Consider the following 18,683-nt stretch of genomic DNA (forward strand, 5'->3'; position numbering starts at 1 on the left):
TGCAGTTTATTGCACGGGTGGGTAAGACGTGTTGGGCCCCAAAGCTGCAACATCCAAAAGGGGATTGTAAATGGAGTCAGGAAATCACTGCATGCAACCAAACTCACAATGTACAGGTTACATGCATCAACATTCCTGATGTCAACAGGGCCTGGAAAATCAGCCCTTCCTATCTACTCTTGCTTTGATTCATAGTAATTTGATTTCACCTTCAATGAGTTGAACCTTGCAGCAGGACGTTTTGTTCACCCCCATTCTTGTACTGACTTGCACACAATTTTATGTGGGTTAGGTGGCACCTAACATGTAGCACTGACTGATGCTTAACACAGCCAACCACAGCAGGTTGCCTTAATAAGGTCAGGTTGGAATTCTGTCCCTGAGTGGAAGGAAGCTCTGTCTTTGAGAACTGCCAATCAGTGTCAATCATCAGCCCACAGCATTTGTGGTATCAGGGACTTCAGAACTCAGTAGTGCATGCTGCTGGAACACTAAGAGGCCTCACATTGAAGAACACTAGATCCCAGTCAGGATCTTTAGCTAGAGATAACTCAGGCCTTCAGTGTGGAAGTAACTGGGGCTTGTGGGGAAGCAGGATTTGAAGACCAGTTGGGGAGAAACAAACTAACACCATCTGGGCTGCCTACTCCAAATGCACTTGGAGTACCCTCTAAATAATGCAATCTCCTGTTTCCAAAAACTGAAATTAAAAATGGCCCATGTGCCTTCACATGCCTGGACAGACTATCATTCATGTCAATGTTCTGTTTAACAAGCTCATTGACCCACTAATCCTATATTTAAAATGGCAGGCAAGCTTCTAATTTCAACTACCATGTAATGGAAACTGGATTGAAGGTGGTTGGTGGAGTGGTTGTAATGAGGTCAGCCAGGTGGGCCTCATAGAATATGAGCTCCCTGATTAGGGCTGTTAAGGGAGCCCTAGCTGACAGATGTAAGCAGGAGTGTCAGAGGGTATTCTTCACTCTAAGAGCTGGCTTTAAAGAAGCTGGATCAGTGTCAAGGGCTGTCCGTGTATAAGTAAAGAGTGACTTTGTGATGGAATACTGGCCTCTGTGAAGTTATTTCTGTTGGGAATGCTTTAAGGTGACTACCTGTGAAATTTTACTTTTCCTCTGCCCCCTACCAGAAATACATAACAGGGGACTGTGAAACATCAGAGATAATGGGAACTGCAGATGCTGGAGAATTCCAAGATAATAAAATGTGAGGCTGGATGAACACAGCAGGCCAAGCAGCATCTCAGGAGGCCAATACCCTTCATCAGAGAGGGGGATGGGGAGAGGGAACTGGAATAAATAGGGAGAGAGGGGGAGGCGGACCGAAGATGGAGAGTAAAGAAGATAGGTGGAGAGAGTATAGGTGGGGAGGTAGGGAGGGGATAGGTCAGTCCAGGGAAGACGGACAGGTCAAGGAGGTGGGATGAGGTTAGTAGGTAGATGGGGGTGTGGCTTGGGGTGGGAGGAAGGGATGGGTGAGAGGAAGAACCGGTTAGGGAGGCAGAGACAGGTTGGACTGATTTTGGGATGCAGTGGGTGGGGGGGGAAGAGCTGGGCTGGTTGTGTGGTGCAGTGGGGGGAGGGGACGAACTGGGCTGGTTTAGGGATGCAGTAGGGGAAGGGGAGAAGACTGTGAAACATCTTCCACTGTGAAATACAGTAATAAATTTTTAGAAGATATTTAACAAGGTATTGACACAATTATTACTTCAAACCTTGACATTTAACATACAGATACTAGGTTGGCAGGATGTTTTAATTTATTATTTATGGATTTTTGTATACTCACTCAATCTTTCTATGATGTTTTGCTTCCACAAACAAACATGCAGAAGATTTTAAACAGAAAAAGTGTAATTTTCACTTGGGGAGGAAGCAGAGTGAAATAAGTTAAAATTTCATTTGGCTACCTGATTCCAAAAGTTAGTGTTAGATTAAAGTGTGCAGTTAATTTGGTACAAACTAATTGCTATGATTTCTAACATAGTAGATTTTTTTTCTTGTCCTCACTCATTTTAGATACTGCACCATTCATTGTGCAATTATCTATGGCTTTAAGGAGTTTAACAAATGTTTTCACATTTGTTTGACATTAGTTCCCGTAGTTGTGATTTTCTATTGATTGCTGATACTACAGAGACTAATTCTTCGTTAGCTTAATAAGTCTTATTGATCATGATCAAGAAAGACTGCAGAAAGCTGTGGCACAGAGGGACCTGGGAATCCTCATTCACATGTCACAAAAAGCTAATATCTAAGTTCAGTAAGTAATATAGAAGGCAAGTGGAATGCTGACCACTATTTCAAAGGGGATAGAGTATAAATTTCAGAAGTTCTTGATTAAACTATATAAAGCAGTAGTTGGACTACTCCTGGAATACTGTGATCAGTTTTGTTCCCCTTTATCTAAGGAATGACATACTGGCATTATATACAGTCCCGAAAATGTTCATCAGGTTGATCCCAGGTATTGAGGAATTTCTTTATTAGTAGAGTGAGGCTTGTAGTCATTAGAGTTTAGAAGAACGAGAGGCAACCTTACTGAAGCATACACGATTCTTGGGGAGACTTGACATGGTAGATGTGGAAAGATTGCTTCCCTTGTGGAGACTCTAGGACCAGAGGCATAATTTGAGTACAGAAACACCCATTTAGACAGACGGAGATGAAGAGTAACTCCCTCTGAGGATAGTGAATCTGTGGAATTCTTTACCAATCAGGACTGTTGGGTTGTTAAGTAGTTTCAAGGCCAAGAATCAAATTTCTAATCATTAAAGGAGACACGATTGACAGGGAAAGTGGAGTTGAGGATTATCAGTTCAGCCATGATTTCATTGAGTAGTGCAGCAGACTCAAGGGGCTGAATAGCTCACTTTTGCTTCAACATTTTAAGATGTCAACCCCATCCATAAAATGAAGGTTTGCAAATTAGAGAAGTAATTTTATATTTAAAACAAATAAGTATATTATTTGAGACCTAAGTTCATGACATCACCAATGGCTCAGCTGTGCAGTTTTTGGGGTAGTCATGAAGAGGAAAAAAAGTGCAAGGCAGTAGCACTGGGAGATTAAAGAGTTAGAGGCACACAAAGCTTTTTAATCATCAGAGATATGACTTCAGGATGGTGTGTCCCAATTCTGATGTCAGCATCAAAAATGTCACTGTACAGCTACAGGGCGTGATGTTCTGGAAGATGAACAGCCAGCTGTCATGGTTCTCTGTGGTAGAACATCAGTACAGGGGGAGATGAGATTCTGAAAATAGAATTTAGGGAACTAGCAAAGAGATTGACAAGCATGACCCATAGGCCACAATCTCCAGATTACTTCCAGTACCAGTGAGAATAGAATAATGAAGGTTGAATGTATGAAGACATGGCTTGAGAATAGAGTTGTACAGCAAAGAAACAGACCCTTCAGCCTGACTCGTCCATTTCCTAATCTGAACCAGTTCCATTTGCCTCCATTTGGCCCGTATCCCTCTTAACATTTCCCATCTGTGTGCCTGCCCAAATGTCTTTTAAATGTGCTAAGAGGGAGGGTTTTAGATTTCTGGGCTAATGGGACTGGATCTGGGCCTGGTGGAACTTGCATATATTATATCGGTTGCATTTTAGCAGGACATGGATTTCTATCCTTATAGGAGAATTACCATTTCTTAAATTTGTTCATGGAATGTAGGCATCATTGTGTAGGCCAACATTTGTAGCCGATCCTTAATTGCCATTGAGAAGGTGATAGTGAGTTTACCTTTTAAACTCTGTCCATGGGGGAAGAAGGGATGGTGTTGAAGCTGTTAGGAAGGACGTTTCAGGATTTTGGCCCAGAAACAGTGAAATTGTTCCAAGTATGGAAAATGCGCAACTTGAAGGGAAACTTGCTGGTGTTGGTGCCACAGTTCAGGTCTGGTCAATGATAGTCTGCAAGATGTTGATAGTGTATGATGGTAATGCCAGTGAATGCCAAGGGGAGATAGTTTGTCTATGTTGGAGATGGTCATTGGCGGAAACTTGCGTGGTGATCATGTTATTTCCCACTTATCGGCCCAAGCCTGAATGCTATCCAGATTGTGCTGCATATGAAAACATAGATCTTAAATATCTGAGGGGTGTTTTCCCCTGATGCCAATCACCTTCAGTTTTGCCTGCTTGATGTCATGCTGTATTGCCTGACCTTACATTTGAATGGGAAGGGAGAGCGGAGTGGGGTGAAGGCAGTTAGAAGGATTAAAAGAATTGAATGGGGCTTTAAACATAAAACATAGAACATAGAACATTGCAGCACAGTACAGGACCTTCGGCCCTTGATATTGTGCTGACCTGTCATACCGATCTCAAGCCCATCTAACCTACACTATTCCATGTACGTCCAAATGCTTATCCAATGACGACTTAAATGTACCGAAAGTTGGCGAATCTACTACCGTTGCAGGCAAAGCGTTCCATTCCCTTACTACTCTCTGAGTAAAGAAACTACCTCTGACATCTGTCCTATATCTTTCACCCCTCAGTTTAAAGCTATGCCCCCTTGTGCTTGCCGTCACCATCCTAGGAAAAAGGCTCTCCCTATCCACCCTATCTAACCCTTTGAGTATTTTATATGTTTCAATTAAGTCACCTCTCAACCTTCTTCTCTCTAACGAAAACAGCCTCAAGTCCCTCAGCCTTTCCTCGTAAGACCTTTCCTCCATACCAGACAACATCCTAGTAAATCTCCACTGCACCCTTTCCAAAGCTTCCACATCCTTCTTATAATGCGGTGACCAGAACTGTACACAATACTCCAAGTGCGGCCGCACCAGAGTTTTGTACGGCTTCACAATAACGTCTTGGTTCTGGAACTCGATCCCTCTATTAATAAAAGCTAAAACACTGTGTGCCTTCTTAACAGTCCTGTCAACCTGGGTGGCAACTTTCAAGGATCTGTGTACATGGATGCCGAGATCTCTCTGCTCATCTACACTACTAAGAATCTTACCATTAGCCCTGTACTTTGCCTTCCGGTCACTCCTACCAAAGTGCATCACCTCACACTTGTCTGCATTAAACTCCATTTGCCACCTCTCAGCCCAGCTCTGCAGCTTATCTATGTCTCTCTGCATCCTATAGCATCCTTCGTCACTATCCACAACTTCACCGACCTTAGTGTCGTCTGCAAATTTACTAACGCATCCTTCTACGCCCTCATCCAGATCATTTATAAAAATGATAAACAGCAGTGGACCCAACACCGACCCTTGCGGTACACCACTAGTAACTGGTCTCCAGGATGAACATTTCCCGTTAACTACCACCGTTTGTCTTCTTTCAGCAAGCCAATTTCCGATCCAAACTGCTATATCTCCCACAATTCCATTCCTCCACATTTTGTACAATAGCCTACTGTGGGGAACCTTATCGAACGCCTTGCTGAAATCCATATACATCACATCAACCGATTTACTCTCATCTACCTGTTTGGTCACCTTCTCAAAGAACTCAATAAGGTTTGTGAGGCATGACCTTCCCTTCACAAAACCGTGCTGACTATCCCTAATCAATTTATTCTTTTCTAGATGATTATAAATCCTATCCCTTATAACCTTTTCCAACACTTTACCAACAACTGAGGTAAGGCTCACTGGTCTTTAATTTCCAGGGTTGTCTCTACTCCCCTTCTTGAACAGGAGAACCACATTTGCTATCCTCCAGTCGTCTGGCACTATTCCTGTAGACAATGACGAATTAAAGATCAATGCCAAAGGCTCAGCAATCTCCTCCCTGGCTTCCCAGAGGATCCTAGGATAAATCCCATCTGGCCGAGGGGACTTATCTATCTTTACCCACTGTAGGATTTCTAATACCTCTTCCTTGTGAACCTCAATCCCACCTAGTCTAGTAGCCTGTATCTCAGTATTCTCCTCGACAACATTGTCGTTTTCTAGAGTAAATACTGTTGAATAATATTCATTTAGCGCTTCCCCTATCTCATCTGACTCCACACACAACTTACCACTACTATCCTTAATTGGGCCTAATCTTACTTTCGTCATTCTTTTATTCCTTAAATACCTATACAAAGCCTTAGGGTTTACCCTGATCCTATCCGCCAACAACTTCTCATGTCTCCTCCTGGCTCTTCTGAGCTCTCTCTCTAGGTCTTTCCTGGCTACATCATAGCCCTCAAGCGCCCGAACTGAGCCTTCACATCTCATCCTAACATAAGCCTTCTTCTTCCTCTTGACCAGAGATTCCACCTCCTTCGTAAACCACAGCTCCCGCGCTCTACAGCTTCCTCCCTGCCTGACAGGTACATACTTATCTAGGACACACAGGAGCTTTTCCTTGAATAAGCTCCACATTTCTAATGTGCCCATCCCCTGCAGTTTCGTTCCCCATCCTATGCTCTGTAAATCTTGCCTAATCTCATCGTAATTGCCTTTCCACCAGCTATAACTCTTGCCCAGTAGTATACACCTATCCCTTTCCATCACTAAAGCAAACATAGCAGAATTGTGATCGCTATCACCAAAGTGCTTACCTACTTCCAAATCTAACACCTGGCCAGGCTCATTACCCAGTACCAAATCTAATGTGGCTTTGCCCCTTGTTGGCCTATCTACATACTGTGTCAGGAAGCCCTCCTGCACACACTGGACAAAAACTCACCCATCTATAGTACTCGAACTATAGTGTTCCCAGTCAATATTTGGAAAGTTGAAGTCCCCCATGACAACCACCCTGTCTCTCTCACTCCTATCGAGAATCATCTAAACTATCCTTTCCTCTGCATCTCTGGAACTATTTGGAGGCCTGTAGAAAACTCCCAACAGGGTGTCCTCTCCTGTCCTGTTTCTAACCTCAGCCCACACTACCTCAGTTGATGAGTCCCCAAACATCCTTTCTGCAACTGTAATACTGTCCTTGACCAACAATGCCACACCTCCCTCCCTTTTACCATCTTCTCTGTTCTTACTGAAACATCTAAATCGCGGAACCTGCAACAACCATTCCTGTCCCTGCTCTGTCCATGTCTCTGAAATGGCCACAACATCAAAGTCCCAGGTACTAACCCATGCTGCAAGTTCACCCACCTTATTCCGGACGCTCCTGGCATTGAAGCAGACACCCTTCAAACAAACTCTTTGCTTGCTGGTGCCATCTTGCGTCCCTGAAACTTTGTTTTGGACCTCCCTACACTCAACCTTTTCTATACTCGAACTACAATTTTGTTTCCCGTCCCACTGCTGAATTAGTTTAAACCCACCCGAATAGCCTTAGCAAATTTCCCCCCCCCAGTATATTGGTACCCCTCTGGTTCGGGTGAAGACCATTCTGCTTGTAGAGGTCCCACCTACCCCAGAAAGAGCCCCATTTATCCAAGAATCCAAAACCCTCCCTCCTGCACCACCCCTGTAGCCACGTGTTCAACTCCTCTCTCTCCCTATTCCTCGCCTCACTAGCACGTGGCACGGGCAGCAAACCAGAGACAACAACCCTGTTCGTCCTAGCTCTCAGCTTCCCTCCTAGCTCCCTGAATTTCTGCCTTAAATCCCCATCTCTCTTCCTACCTATGTGGATCTAACAAACTGGGCCTATGTTTTTGCGAATGAAAGTGTGCCTTTTAATCTAGCCAGTTTAGCATTGATGCAGCAACATTTCTGCAGTGTGCTTGCCATTGGAGATAGCAAGCTTATTTCCAAGAGATGAAAATTCTATCACCAGGACCTCCCAGGACGGGAGACAATGGGAAGATAGCCAACTCCTGATTTCCGTTTTGAAAATCTGGCCTTTAATGCCTGTCAATGCACATAATGCAAAATACAGAAACTTATAAATCAGAACTTTCTCAAGTTTGACATGTTTTGGTTAAGTTCCTTTCAACTGGGTCAAAATATATTTTCATAGACCAGCCTATGTTGAAAGTTTGGGATCTTGATTCAAAAACTTGAATGAAGTTATTAAAATAAACACAGTGGTTAACTTTAATTATGTTCCTATGGATTCGGCCATCTTTTTAACATGTTTGCAAATTAATACTTTAATTCACTGTGATAAATAGGCAGAATAAATAATTTAAGGATTATTTAAAATAAATAATAAACACATAAATGTATTTTAAATTTAAATCTATTTTCAGTTGTCAATTTAACAGATTAGGATGTTTCACAAAAAAATTCCTCAATCAATACATCTAAAATGGCTTGTTTTGTCATTCTTCAATTCTGTCTGTGCTACTTTGCTGTGTGAAAGTTGGCTCCTTGGTTTTCTACATGACAACATGATTACACTTTAAATGTAATTCACTTAATTGGCTGTAAATTGCTTTGAGATATACTGAGATCACGAAAAGTAAAAGTCAATACAAGCTTTTCTTGATTGGGTCACCTACCTGGTCATTCAGGATTTGTTGCTTTTCTAAGTCCTCAACATTTTCTGGCTTTGATTCTGATGACCTTAGCTCTAACTTGCTGATGAATACCAAAACTCCTATCTATTCACATGACCTGAACATTAGTGATCCTGGTGAGAATACCTTCTGAAACACATTCTAAATAATGCAATAGTTATTCAGACTTCCTGTTTTATCTGTCCAAATCATTATGGTTAATTCCTGCAGTAAGGCTTGAACTCAACCTTTTGACTTGGACAAATTAGCATATTTGTAATGTTTAAGGTAATTGGGAAATCTCAGCCCAAACTTATCCCAGTCGGTCTTTAACATGCTGTGAAGTACCAGAAGTGCCTTATTTACAGGCAAGGATGAAATTAAAATGGGAAATAAAGTGGGACTCAGTGGCACATTTTCAGAGCCTTGACTAGCTTCTTGGTTTGTATTGCTGAAGCCACAAATTGATATGTTATCAAATTTGCATGTCTTCACATATGCAATATTTTCATGGGAATAATATTCAGCAAAGAATTAATCTGTATAACATAAGTAATAGGGATATGTAGGCTTACACTTGTTTTTGGACTACATAAAGAAAAAACAATTGGTGTTAAAATGTTCAGTTACTAAGTTGGTTTATTATTTCCTTGTGTGCTATTTCTGACCAGGCCATGTGTTCATTGCTTCTGGTATTGATCCAGATTTGAAGCTCTGAAATAGTAAAATTGTTAACATCTGCTATTGCTTTTCAGGGTAGTCATCAGCATCACAAATAGCTTTCCTTTTATAGCTTGTAAATGCTGGATCACAATGTGACCTCCATAAATCATTTGATAAACAAAGGTGTTGATTTCAGATGTGAATTGTACAACAGTGACATTGTACTTGAAGGGGTGACTCCAGATGCGTCACATTAGGAAATATTTTCAAATCCACTGTTTGAATTTCCCTATCTGAAATAGTTCTAAACTGATGGCTAGGAACTCCTGCCCAGCCGATTAGTTTATTTGGTAAATCTGGGTGGAAAGGGCTGTACACTTCAGAGAAAGTTCAAACATTTCCTCCTTCCACAAAGGCTTTCCCATTTTCTGCTCCCTTGCACTGAAGGGGCATCAATTGCCAATGATTTCCATCTTATCAGCATTCAATACGGAATATATCTACTGAGGTCAAATACGTGGTGTTCTCATCTTAGCTAAGGAAGACCAAACACGAGTCTTTCACTAGTTTCCAGCAAGATTTCATGAATTTAAGAATTCAATGAGGAGCCAGAAATTAAGTGTTTTATTGAAACTTCTGTTTCTGAAAACAGATTTTGATGTTATGCCCTGGCAGTTATTGAGGTTGATCAAACTGAACTTGGTTGGTGTCAGTCACCAACCTCTGAAATGTCACTGGTGGTGAAGTCAAAGTTTCAACTAAAGGGATGCATCTTTGAGATTGACAGGATGACTACTCTACACCCCACGAGAGTTGTGCAACACAGAATGCAGAACATCCTGGCTGAGATGGATAAGGTTTAAACTACTAAGATAAGCTACATTTGAGGCTAATACCACCATAGAGGGACCACTGCACTCAGATGCACAAAAATCAGTGGGTTGCTTTTAAACTTGCATCCTGTCGCGAAGTACTGTGTGCTACATACGAAAATAAACAAAGTCACCAGGGCCAAAAAAATGCAGGTACATTTTGGAAGGTTGGGAGGGGAATTGGGAGTAAAAGTACTCACACTTTGAAATTTTTTATGGGTCCTTTTTCACTGTGTGTCAGACCCAATGTAAATTAGTCATTTACCCAATTCTGATCTAGTTATGCTGGAAATCACTGACTGTATTTTATAGTCTGTTGGTTTTTGTTTCACACCTTAATGCACTTTGATAGCCTTCTGTATGTGCATCAAGAGCTTTTACATTAATGCCTTGCAAAAACCTCTTCTGGTTCCTTGTTTCAACTGAGTTAGGTGTGTATCTCAGCATGTGCAGATGGACCACAGCGGCCATGTTTAATAATAACCTATCTCCTTAATTGGGAACTTGATAACATAATTATGGCTGCATATTGTTCTGGGAAGACATTTTTAACTGTAATTGGACAACATCTTTAACGTAATAAACCATCCTAAGGTGCTTCATGGGATTGCTGTAAAACAAAATAAATACCCAGTAACATTGGAACTCATTCAAACAGTTTGGTCGAAGAGGTAGGTTTTAAGAAACATCATAAGTGAATAAAGTGGTAGAATGGATTAGGAAGGCAATTCCAGAATTTCGGACCATAGCAGTTAAAGGCTAAAGGACGATTAAAATTTGGGAAACTGAAGACGATGAGGGCCAGAATTTCTGCTGAGTCACAATCTCACTCGGATTGCGACACCAGCCCTTGTTTTTAATGAAAGTACTGAGTTCCACATTTCTGTGAGAAGGCTCCTCTCAGGTCTCCATTGGAGAGGTAGAGCCAAACGCCTATTCTGAAATTTCTTTTATAACATGGGTGAGTGCTGTAAGAGGAAGGCAGACCGTGGACCCTATTCACAGCAGTCAGATGCTGTATTCTGAATCTTAAATTTCCTGGCGGCCACTTTGACAACTACTGTCAAACTATGACCTCGTAACCTAAGTGTGAGGTTAGGGTGCTGGAAGGATACAGTGCCAGGTGGAACCAGGGTAAAGTGCCAGCTGGTAGGATGGCAGATGGGCAGGATGTCATTAGAGCAGGATATCAGTTATGGGAGGGCTAGGAAGACAGATAATAGATTGCCAAGTGATAGGGTGCCAAATAAGGTTCAGTTCTGAGGAAGGGTCACTGGGCCCGAAATGTTAACTCTTTTTTTTCCCTTCACAGATGCTGCAAGACCTGCTGAGCTTTTCCAACAACTTTGTTTTTGTTCCAAATAGGTAGGGTACCTGCTGGGGTAGGGGTCAGGTGTCATGTGGCAAAAGTGTATCCCATTTTGAATTCAGCCTGAACACTTGATGATTTGCTGAATATTCTTCCACTTCCTAATGAAGAGAAGACGGATCACAACTTTTAATCATTAGGTTCATCCTGAAGCAGCTTTCTGGCATTTCGATGTTCACTGCAGTCAAAATAGTGGGCTTCCCAAGGGTCAGGGATGCCTTTCAGAAACATTTAAATTGGGGAACCTCCAATTTGTCCTGCATATTATGATGAGATCAGCAGCAGAAATGCAGATTGGCATCATCTTGGCACTTGGACAGGACTGAGAGTTCAATTTGCCAGTCCCTGTGTCAAAATGTGATTTATTTTTCAAATCTTCTCGTTACTTGCCATCTAGTTTATCTTACAATAGTGATTGCACTTGCCTAAAACCAATACTTCAATGTGTGGAAAGCACTGGTTGTGAAATCTATAAATGCAAATTATTTTTCTTTTCCCTTCTCACTCCTTTCCATATTGCCTTCACACAATCCTACACTTGTCCTTTCTTCATGTTGTATATCAAAGACTTGCAAATTGCTGAGAGAGACAGGTGGTGGAAAACATTTAAGATGGAGATGCGCCATTAGGTAATTTTACTGTGTCAGCCACCAGTACAGGTATTGATGCAAAGCATAATTTAGAGGGCAGAATGGAAGTAGCATCTGTGCACGGTGTGACGTCAAGAATGAGTGAATTGTAATTGGGAGCAAGTGAAAGCTCTTGGGAGAAAAAAGTCATCCCTTTGTTCCGGTGACAAGTACTCCAATGAAGTCTTTGGCCATACTATAGAATACTGGATGCAAACATCTAAAGGCTTGATATGTGTTACCTTCTCTGATGCCTATGTTTAGTGATGGGAAACATAGAACAGTCCAGCACCAAATTGGCACCAGGCTTTGGAAAGAATTTGGATGCCGTCATTTTTTGAGGTGAAATTGCTGACCACCTCTGTGGAACCAACACGATGCAACTTTCCTCTCAGTAGGCACACAGTATGTCATTGCTAAGTGAAAACTCAGAATGCCGTCAAATGGTTCTGTTTAACAATGATCAAGGGGCTAACAAAGCATCATAGCATTTCAGTATTCTGTTCTCCATTACTGGGATTTCTCAGACAATGATCCAGGGGAATGACAGTGGCTCCTTGGAGCATGATCAGTATGTTAGTAATCTCAGATAATAAAGTGTGAAGCTGGATGAACACAGCAGGCCAAACAGCATCTCAGGAGATGCTGCTTGGCCTGCTGTGTTCATCCAGCTTCACACTTTATTATCTTGGATTCTCCAGCATCTGCAGTTCCTATTATCTCTGTCAGTAATCTCATATCTGTTCTTGCATTCATGTCAGTCTGCCATATCCCTTGTTGTTGAGATGATGCTGACCTAGATGATGCAAAGCTGTTTGAGATCATCCTCCAAGGTTATTGGCAATTTCCTCTGAAATCCAAATGTCTACCACCATCTATGCTGCAACTACAAGCAAACCAACTCATAGAACATGCTGTATCATATGGGAGAGGTATTAAGGAAGTGCACAAGAGTGATTATTTTATTTTTGATTGAAATTTGGCCTGGTTGAATTTATAAATTCAGTAAGGAATGTTTTTTGTAGTGGCTTTATTTTTTCATTGTGATTAAGTGGATGATGTGATGCTTAGTAATAGAGAATAAAGGAGAGTAGAATCATTAGTGAATGGGGTTTCTTGTAATTCTTTTGAATTTCTTTTTCTTGTATGGAAAAGGAATACCTAGTTTGCATCCTCCCTTCCTCTTCTGACTATTTGTAAGCTTCACACAGTCAGGAAGGAGTGATCATGTCCAGAGGGAGACACAGCCTGAGTGAGTATACAGTCTTGGAATTTGGAGGCAGCGTGGGAATTCTGTGTAGAGAGGAGAAACATTTTGCTTGTTTTTTTTGGCTCATAATTTGTAAGCTTTTTTTAGCCAGATAATTTGAAGCCCAAGATCCCGGGCTCAGCTCAAAAGAGTGACATCACAGGTAAACCTTAATTCCATTGGTTAGTTATAGCTAACCTTCATTTTTAGGTTGTTTACGTTAATATATAAGCATACAATCCCTACAGTGCAGAAATGGGCTATTTGGCACATTTTCTCCATACTGCCCTTCTGAACAGCATCCCATCCAGATCCACTCCTTTACTCTATCCCTGTAACCCTGCAATTCCCATTGCAAATCCACCTAGCCCACATTTCCCTGAACAATATGGACAATTTAGGATGGCCAATCCACTTAATCTGTACATCTTTGGACTGTGGGAGAAAATCCACTCAGACAGGGAGAGAATGTTTCCACCTCCAACAGACAGTTGACCAAGGCAGGATTTTAACCAACGTCCCTGGCACTATGAGGCAGCAGTGCTAACCACTGAGCTAGCTATTATAGCTTACCTTCTGAAGGAAAATAGGGGAAATATAGGCTACAAGATAAAAGACTAGTATGAAATGTTTAAAATCAGATTAGGAATGAAGTATATAAAATAGACATGCAGGGGCAGGTGCTGTTAAAGCTGCATGATATGGGAGCTGACGGGCCCCATGTGGTTAGTAGTGACCACATTTGCACAAGTGTTGGTTGAGGAGCTCTGGCTCAGAGTTGATGAGCTTGAGTCTGAGCTTCAAATGCTGAGACACATCAGAAAGGTGCAGAGTTACCTGAACACTGTGTTTCTGGAGGCAATCACACCCCGTAGATTAATTACCTCAAATTTAGTTAGAGGACAGGGACAGGAGAGATGTGACTAAGAATGAGGCAGGTAGGGAGATCCAGGACGCAGTGCTGTCGGAGCCTCAGCCCTTGAGATTGTCTAACAGATTTGAGATTCTTGCTCACTGTGTGAAGCTCACTGTGTGGATGAGAATTTGGGCTGCAGGCAGGATGAGTAAACTGACCGAAGCACCCTGGTACAGGGAGCCATTGTGAGGGTGGAAGAAAGAAAAATGTAGTTGTAATTTGGGGTAGTATATTTGGGGGATTGGCACTGCACCCTGCGGCCAGGATTGAGACACCTGCCTGGTGTCTGGGTTCAGGATATCTCATCTGGGCTGCAAAGGAATTTGGAGTGGGAGAGAAAAGATCCAGTTGTAATGATTCAAGTTGGTATCAAATGTATCAGAAGAAAGAGGAAAGGAGCTCTGCTGAGGGAATAAAGCAGCTGGTCAAAATTAGAAAGAGTAATCAAAAATGTAATAATCTCTGGATGAGGCTTCAGATTAAACAGTTGGGAGTGAGGAGGTGGAATCAGTTGCATGGAAAATTTTGGAAAAGATTAGAGGAAGGGAGGGATGCCCAGAGGTTATTAAAGTTTCCAGAACAATTAATTGGACAGAGTTTGGAAAGGGTCAGGAATCTAACTTTAGGGACAGCAGATGAGGGGACAACTATGAGAAAGGGGCAGTCAATGCAGGAGTGAGGGTGTTGTTCTTAAATGCACACAGCATATGAAACAAGGTAAATGAGCTTGTCGCACAGATTGAAATTGGCAGGTGCGATGTTGTGAGTACCATAAGAGACATGGCTACGGGGAAACTAAATATCCAAGGATACATGTCCTGTCAAAAGACAGGCAGATGTGCAGAGGGGGAAGGGTTGCTTTGTTAGTTAGAAGTGAAATTAAATTGATAGCAAGAAGTGACATAGAGTTGGAAGGTGTACAATCTCTGTGGGTAGAGTTGAGGAACCGCAAAGGAAAAAGTACCTGAAGGGAGTACAGGCCCCATTGCAGTAGTCAGGATGAGGTAAGAAAATAAATCAGAAGACAGAAAAAGCGTGTAAGAAAGGCATTATTATAATAATCATGGAGGGGGCTTCAAAATGGAGGTTGACTGGGAAAATCAGGCTGGTATTGAGTCTTAAAAAAGGAATTTGTGAAATATCTACAAGATTTTTTTTGGAGAAGCTTGTGGGAGAGCCCATTAAGTAACAAGCAATTCTGAATTGGTGATATATAATGAGGCAGACTAATTCAGGGAGCTTTTAGGAATCACTGGAGTCAGGGAGGATCCTAGAGGACTGGAAAATACCTGTTTATGAAGGGAGAGAGACCCCAGACAAGAAACTATAGACCAGTTACCCTGACCTCATGTGTTGGTAAGGTTCTAGAAGAGATTGCAGCATATTTGGAAGTGCATGGTAAAATAGGGCTAAGTCATAATGGCTTTGTCAACAGGAGGTCATGCCTGACAAACCTGTTATAATTCTTTGGTGTGTACTGAACAAGTTGGACAAAGGAGAGCCAATGGACGTGATCTATTTGGATTTCCAGAAGGCCTTCGACCAGGTGTCTAAATAAGATAGGTGGAGTGACAGGTAGTCTTGAGAATACTAGAAGGCTGCAGAAACACTTGGACAGACTAGGAGAGTGGGCAAAGAAATGGTAATGGAATACAATGTGGGAAAGTGTGATGTTATGCATTTTGGTAGGAAGAATAGAAGCAAAGACTATTTTCAAAATCGGGAAAAGGTTCAGAAATCTTAAGCACAAAGGGACTTAGGAGTCTTAGGCTGGGATTCCCTTAAGGCTAATATGTAAGTTCAGCTGGCAGTTGGGAAAGCAAATATAATGTTCGAATGGTTTTCAAGAGGTCTAGAACACAAGAACAAGGATGAAATGCTGAGGTTGTATAAGGCTCTGGTCAGACTGCATTTGGAATATTGTGAGTAGTTTTAGGACACGTATATAGAGAAGGATGTGTTGGCATTGGAAAGGGTACAAAAGAGATTTACAAGAATGATCCCAGAATGAAAGATTTATCATATGAGGAGTATTTGAGGACTCTGGGTCTGAACTTGATGCAGATTAGAGGGATCAGGGAGGACCACATTGAAACCTACAGTATACTAAGTGGTGTGGATAGAGTGGATATGGAGAAGATATTTCCACTAGTAAGAGAGACTAGGAGTTGAGCACACATCCTCAGAGTGAGGGTACAACCCTTTAGAACTGAGATGAAGAGGAATTCCTTCAGCCAGAGGATGGCTAATCTATGGAACTCATTGCCGCAGAAGGCTGTAAAGGCCAATCCATTGAGTATATTTAAGACAGAGATAGATGGGTTCTTGATTGGTAAGGGGATCAAGATTTACAGGGAGAAGGCAAGAGAATGGGGTTGAGAAACATGTCAGTTATGATCGAATGGTGGAACAGACTGGGTGGGCCAAAAAGCATAATTCTGCTCCTGTGTCTTTTGAACATTAACCTGAAGCTGCATCCACTACAATGTCAGGGAGGGATTGGATTCCAAATCCTTCAATCTGTGTAAAAGTTTTTTTCTTGTGTTGTTGCATTTTTTTTTGTCAATCAACTTATGAAATTAAATTTGGACGATTTGGTTAATCGATTCTTCAGCAGTTGGAAACAGTTTTGATATGTTCTGAAAAAAAAAACTTTTCATAATTTTATATAGCTCCATCAAACTACCTCAGGCTTGCTGAAGTAAAAAAAAAGGCTTCTCTCCAATTTCTCATCTCTGAAGTCATTTTAGCAACTTTGTGTTGAAGTTTCTCTTAAGCCCTCATACCATTCTGGTGCCCAGGTCTGGAAACCGTTGACACAGTGGCCTTGACCAACGTGAAAGATGTGTGTTCAGCAAAAACCACTGATTTTGTACTCAATGCCTCTACTTGTTAAGACAAAAGAGTAGGTTTTAGTATGATATTGTACAACCATAACTTTGTCAGGCAATTGCACACAGTCCAGTTGTTTGTATTCTGCAGACAGTTCCATCTCTTGAGACATGGCCCTATGTACAAATAAGATATTCTAAGAGTTTCTCTTAAGATTAAGGGCTACTTATGGATTTTCAGCAGCTGCTTCATTCTCATTCAGCAGTTCAGTCATGTGGTATTAGTAACTTCTTTTTATTTGTGCTCATGTGTGATATTTACCTTACAGATGCAGAATTAGGAAAAGATTATCATTAATCAGCAATCAATTAAACTTCAAGAAACAAATCACTAGGAAAGTGTCGATTTACTAGATAGCACAGTATTTAATTTGACACCAGATAACAAGTATAAATTAGCAATAAAAGGTCTTTCAAAATGTCTTTCAGGAACAGGCATTTACATAAAAAACCAATACCCAAAACACCTACGATAGGCCAGTGAGGTAATGCGCTTCCAGTGCAAATGCACAAAACTGGAACACTTAACCAAACAGTTACTATGCTTCTTATACCACCTTAGAACTGAAGTTCAGATTTAAATTTAACAATTGACATATTGTTCATTTATAATAAAATCCATTATATTTTTCCCTTATATTAGCAATTGAGCATATGCAGTCTTAAGCTAGATATTTCATGTTCATTAGCAAGGAAAATCGTCTACCAATTTGTTGAGTATTCTTCTCATTGGTAGGTTTAAAACTGTGTTCTTCCTATTACAGAGATAATGGGAACTGCAGATGCTGGAGATTCCAAGATAATAAAATGTGAGGCTGGATGAACACAGCAGGCCAAGCAGCATCTCAGGAGCACAAAAGCTGACGTTTCGGGCCTAGACCCTTCATCAGAGAGGGGGATGGGGGGAGGGAACTGGAATAAATAGGGAGAGAGGGGGAGGCGGACCGAAGATGGAGAGTAAAGAAGATAGGTGGAGAGGGTGTAGGTGGGGAGGTAGGGAGGGGATAGGTCAGTCCAGGGAAGACGGACAGGTCAAGGAGGTGGGATGAGGTTAGTAGGTAGCTGGGGGTGCGGCTTGGGGTGGGAGGAAGGGATGGGTCCCTTCCTCCCACCCCAAGCCGCACCCCCAGCTACCTACTAACCTCATCCCACCTCCTTGACCTGTCCGTCTTCCCTGGACTGACCTATCCCCTCCCTACCTCCCCACCTACACCCTCTCCACCTATCTTCTTTACTCTCCATCTTCGGTCCGCCTCCCCCTCTCTCCCTATTTATTCCAGTTCCCTCCCCCCATCCCCCTCTCTGATGAAGGGTCTAGGCCCGAAACGTCAGCTTTTGTGCTCCTGAGATGCTGCTTGGCCTGCTGCATTCTTCCTATTACAGTTACTTTGTAGCCTCATTCTTCATTTCCCAACCCACATTCTCAACCTGCTTCTTCCATACTCCAACTCCCTGTCTCTGCCTCCCTGCTGTCCACTTGCAGAGTCATCCTTCCCGCTCTTCTGTTTATGGCCTCTTCCTGTCTTCTCCCTAGCACTTCCTTCTTTCTTCCTCTGTGCAGCCTCCTCCCTTCTCCTAATTTACAGCTTCCCCTCTTCTACTCCACCCCTATACCCTTGTCTTTTCCACCCTGTCCTGGTTAATGCCAAGAGAAAGGCCTACTAGCCCAGAGATAGTAAGAACTGCAGATGAGAGAGTCAGAGACAG

At 42.0% G+C, this 18,683-nt stretch overlaps 1 protein-coding gene across 1 annotated transcript in view; it reads left to right on the forward strand.

The window, feature by feature from the left end:
- Positions 1–18,683, forward strand: part of trpa1b (transient receptor potential cation channel, subfamily A, member 1b) — a 218,376-nt gene that overhangs the window by 13,423 nt on the left and 186,270 nt on the right. The window contains exon 3 of the mRNA XM_059646336.1: positions 13,278–13,332. Coding sequence (XP_059502319.1) covers positions 13,278–13,332 — 55 coding nt within the window. The remainder of the gene's footprint in view (positions 1–13,277; positions 13,333–18,683) is intronic.

Source organism: Stegostoma tigrinum, chromosome 5 (assembly GCF_030684315.1).
Source record: "Stegostoma tigrinum isolate sSteTig4 chromosome 5, sSteTig4.hap1, whole genome shotgun sequence".
Classification (NCBI taxonomy): Eukaryota; Metazoa; Chordata; class Chondrichthyes; order Orectolobiformes; family Stegostomatidae; genus Stegostoma; species Stegostoma tigrinum.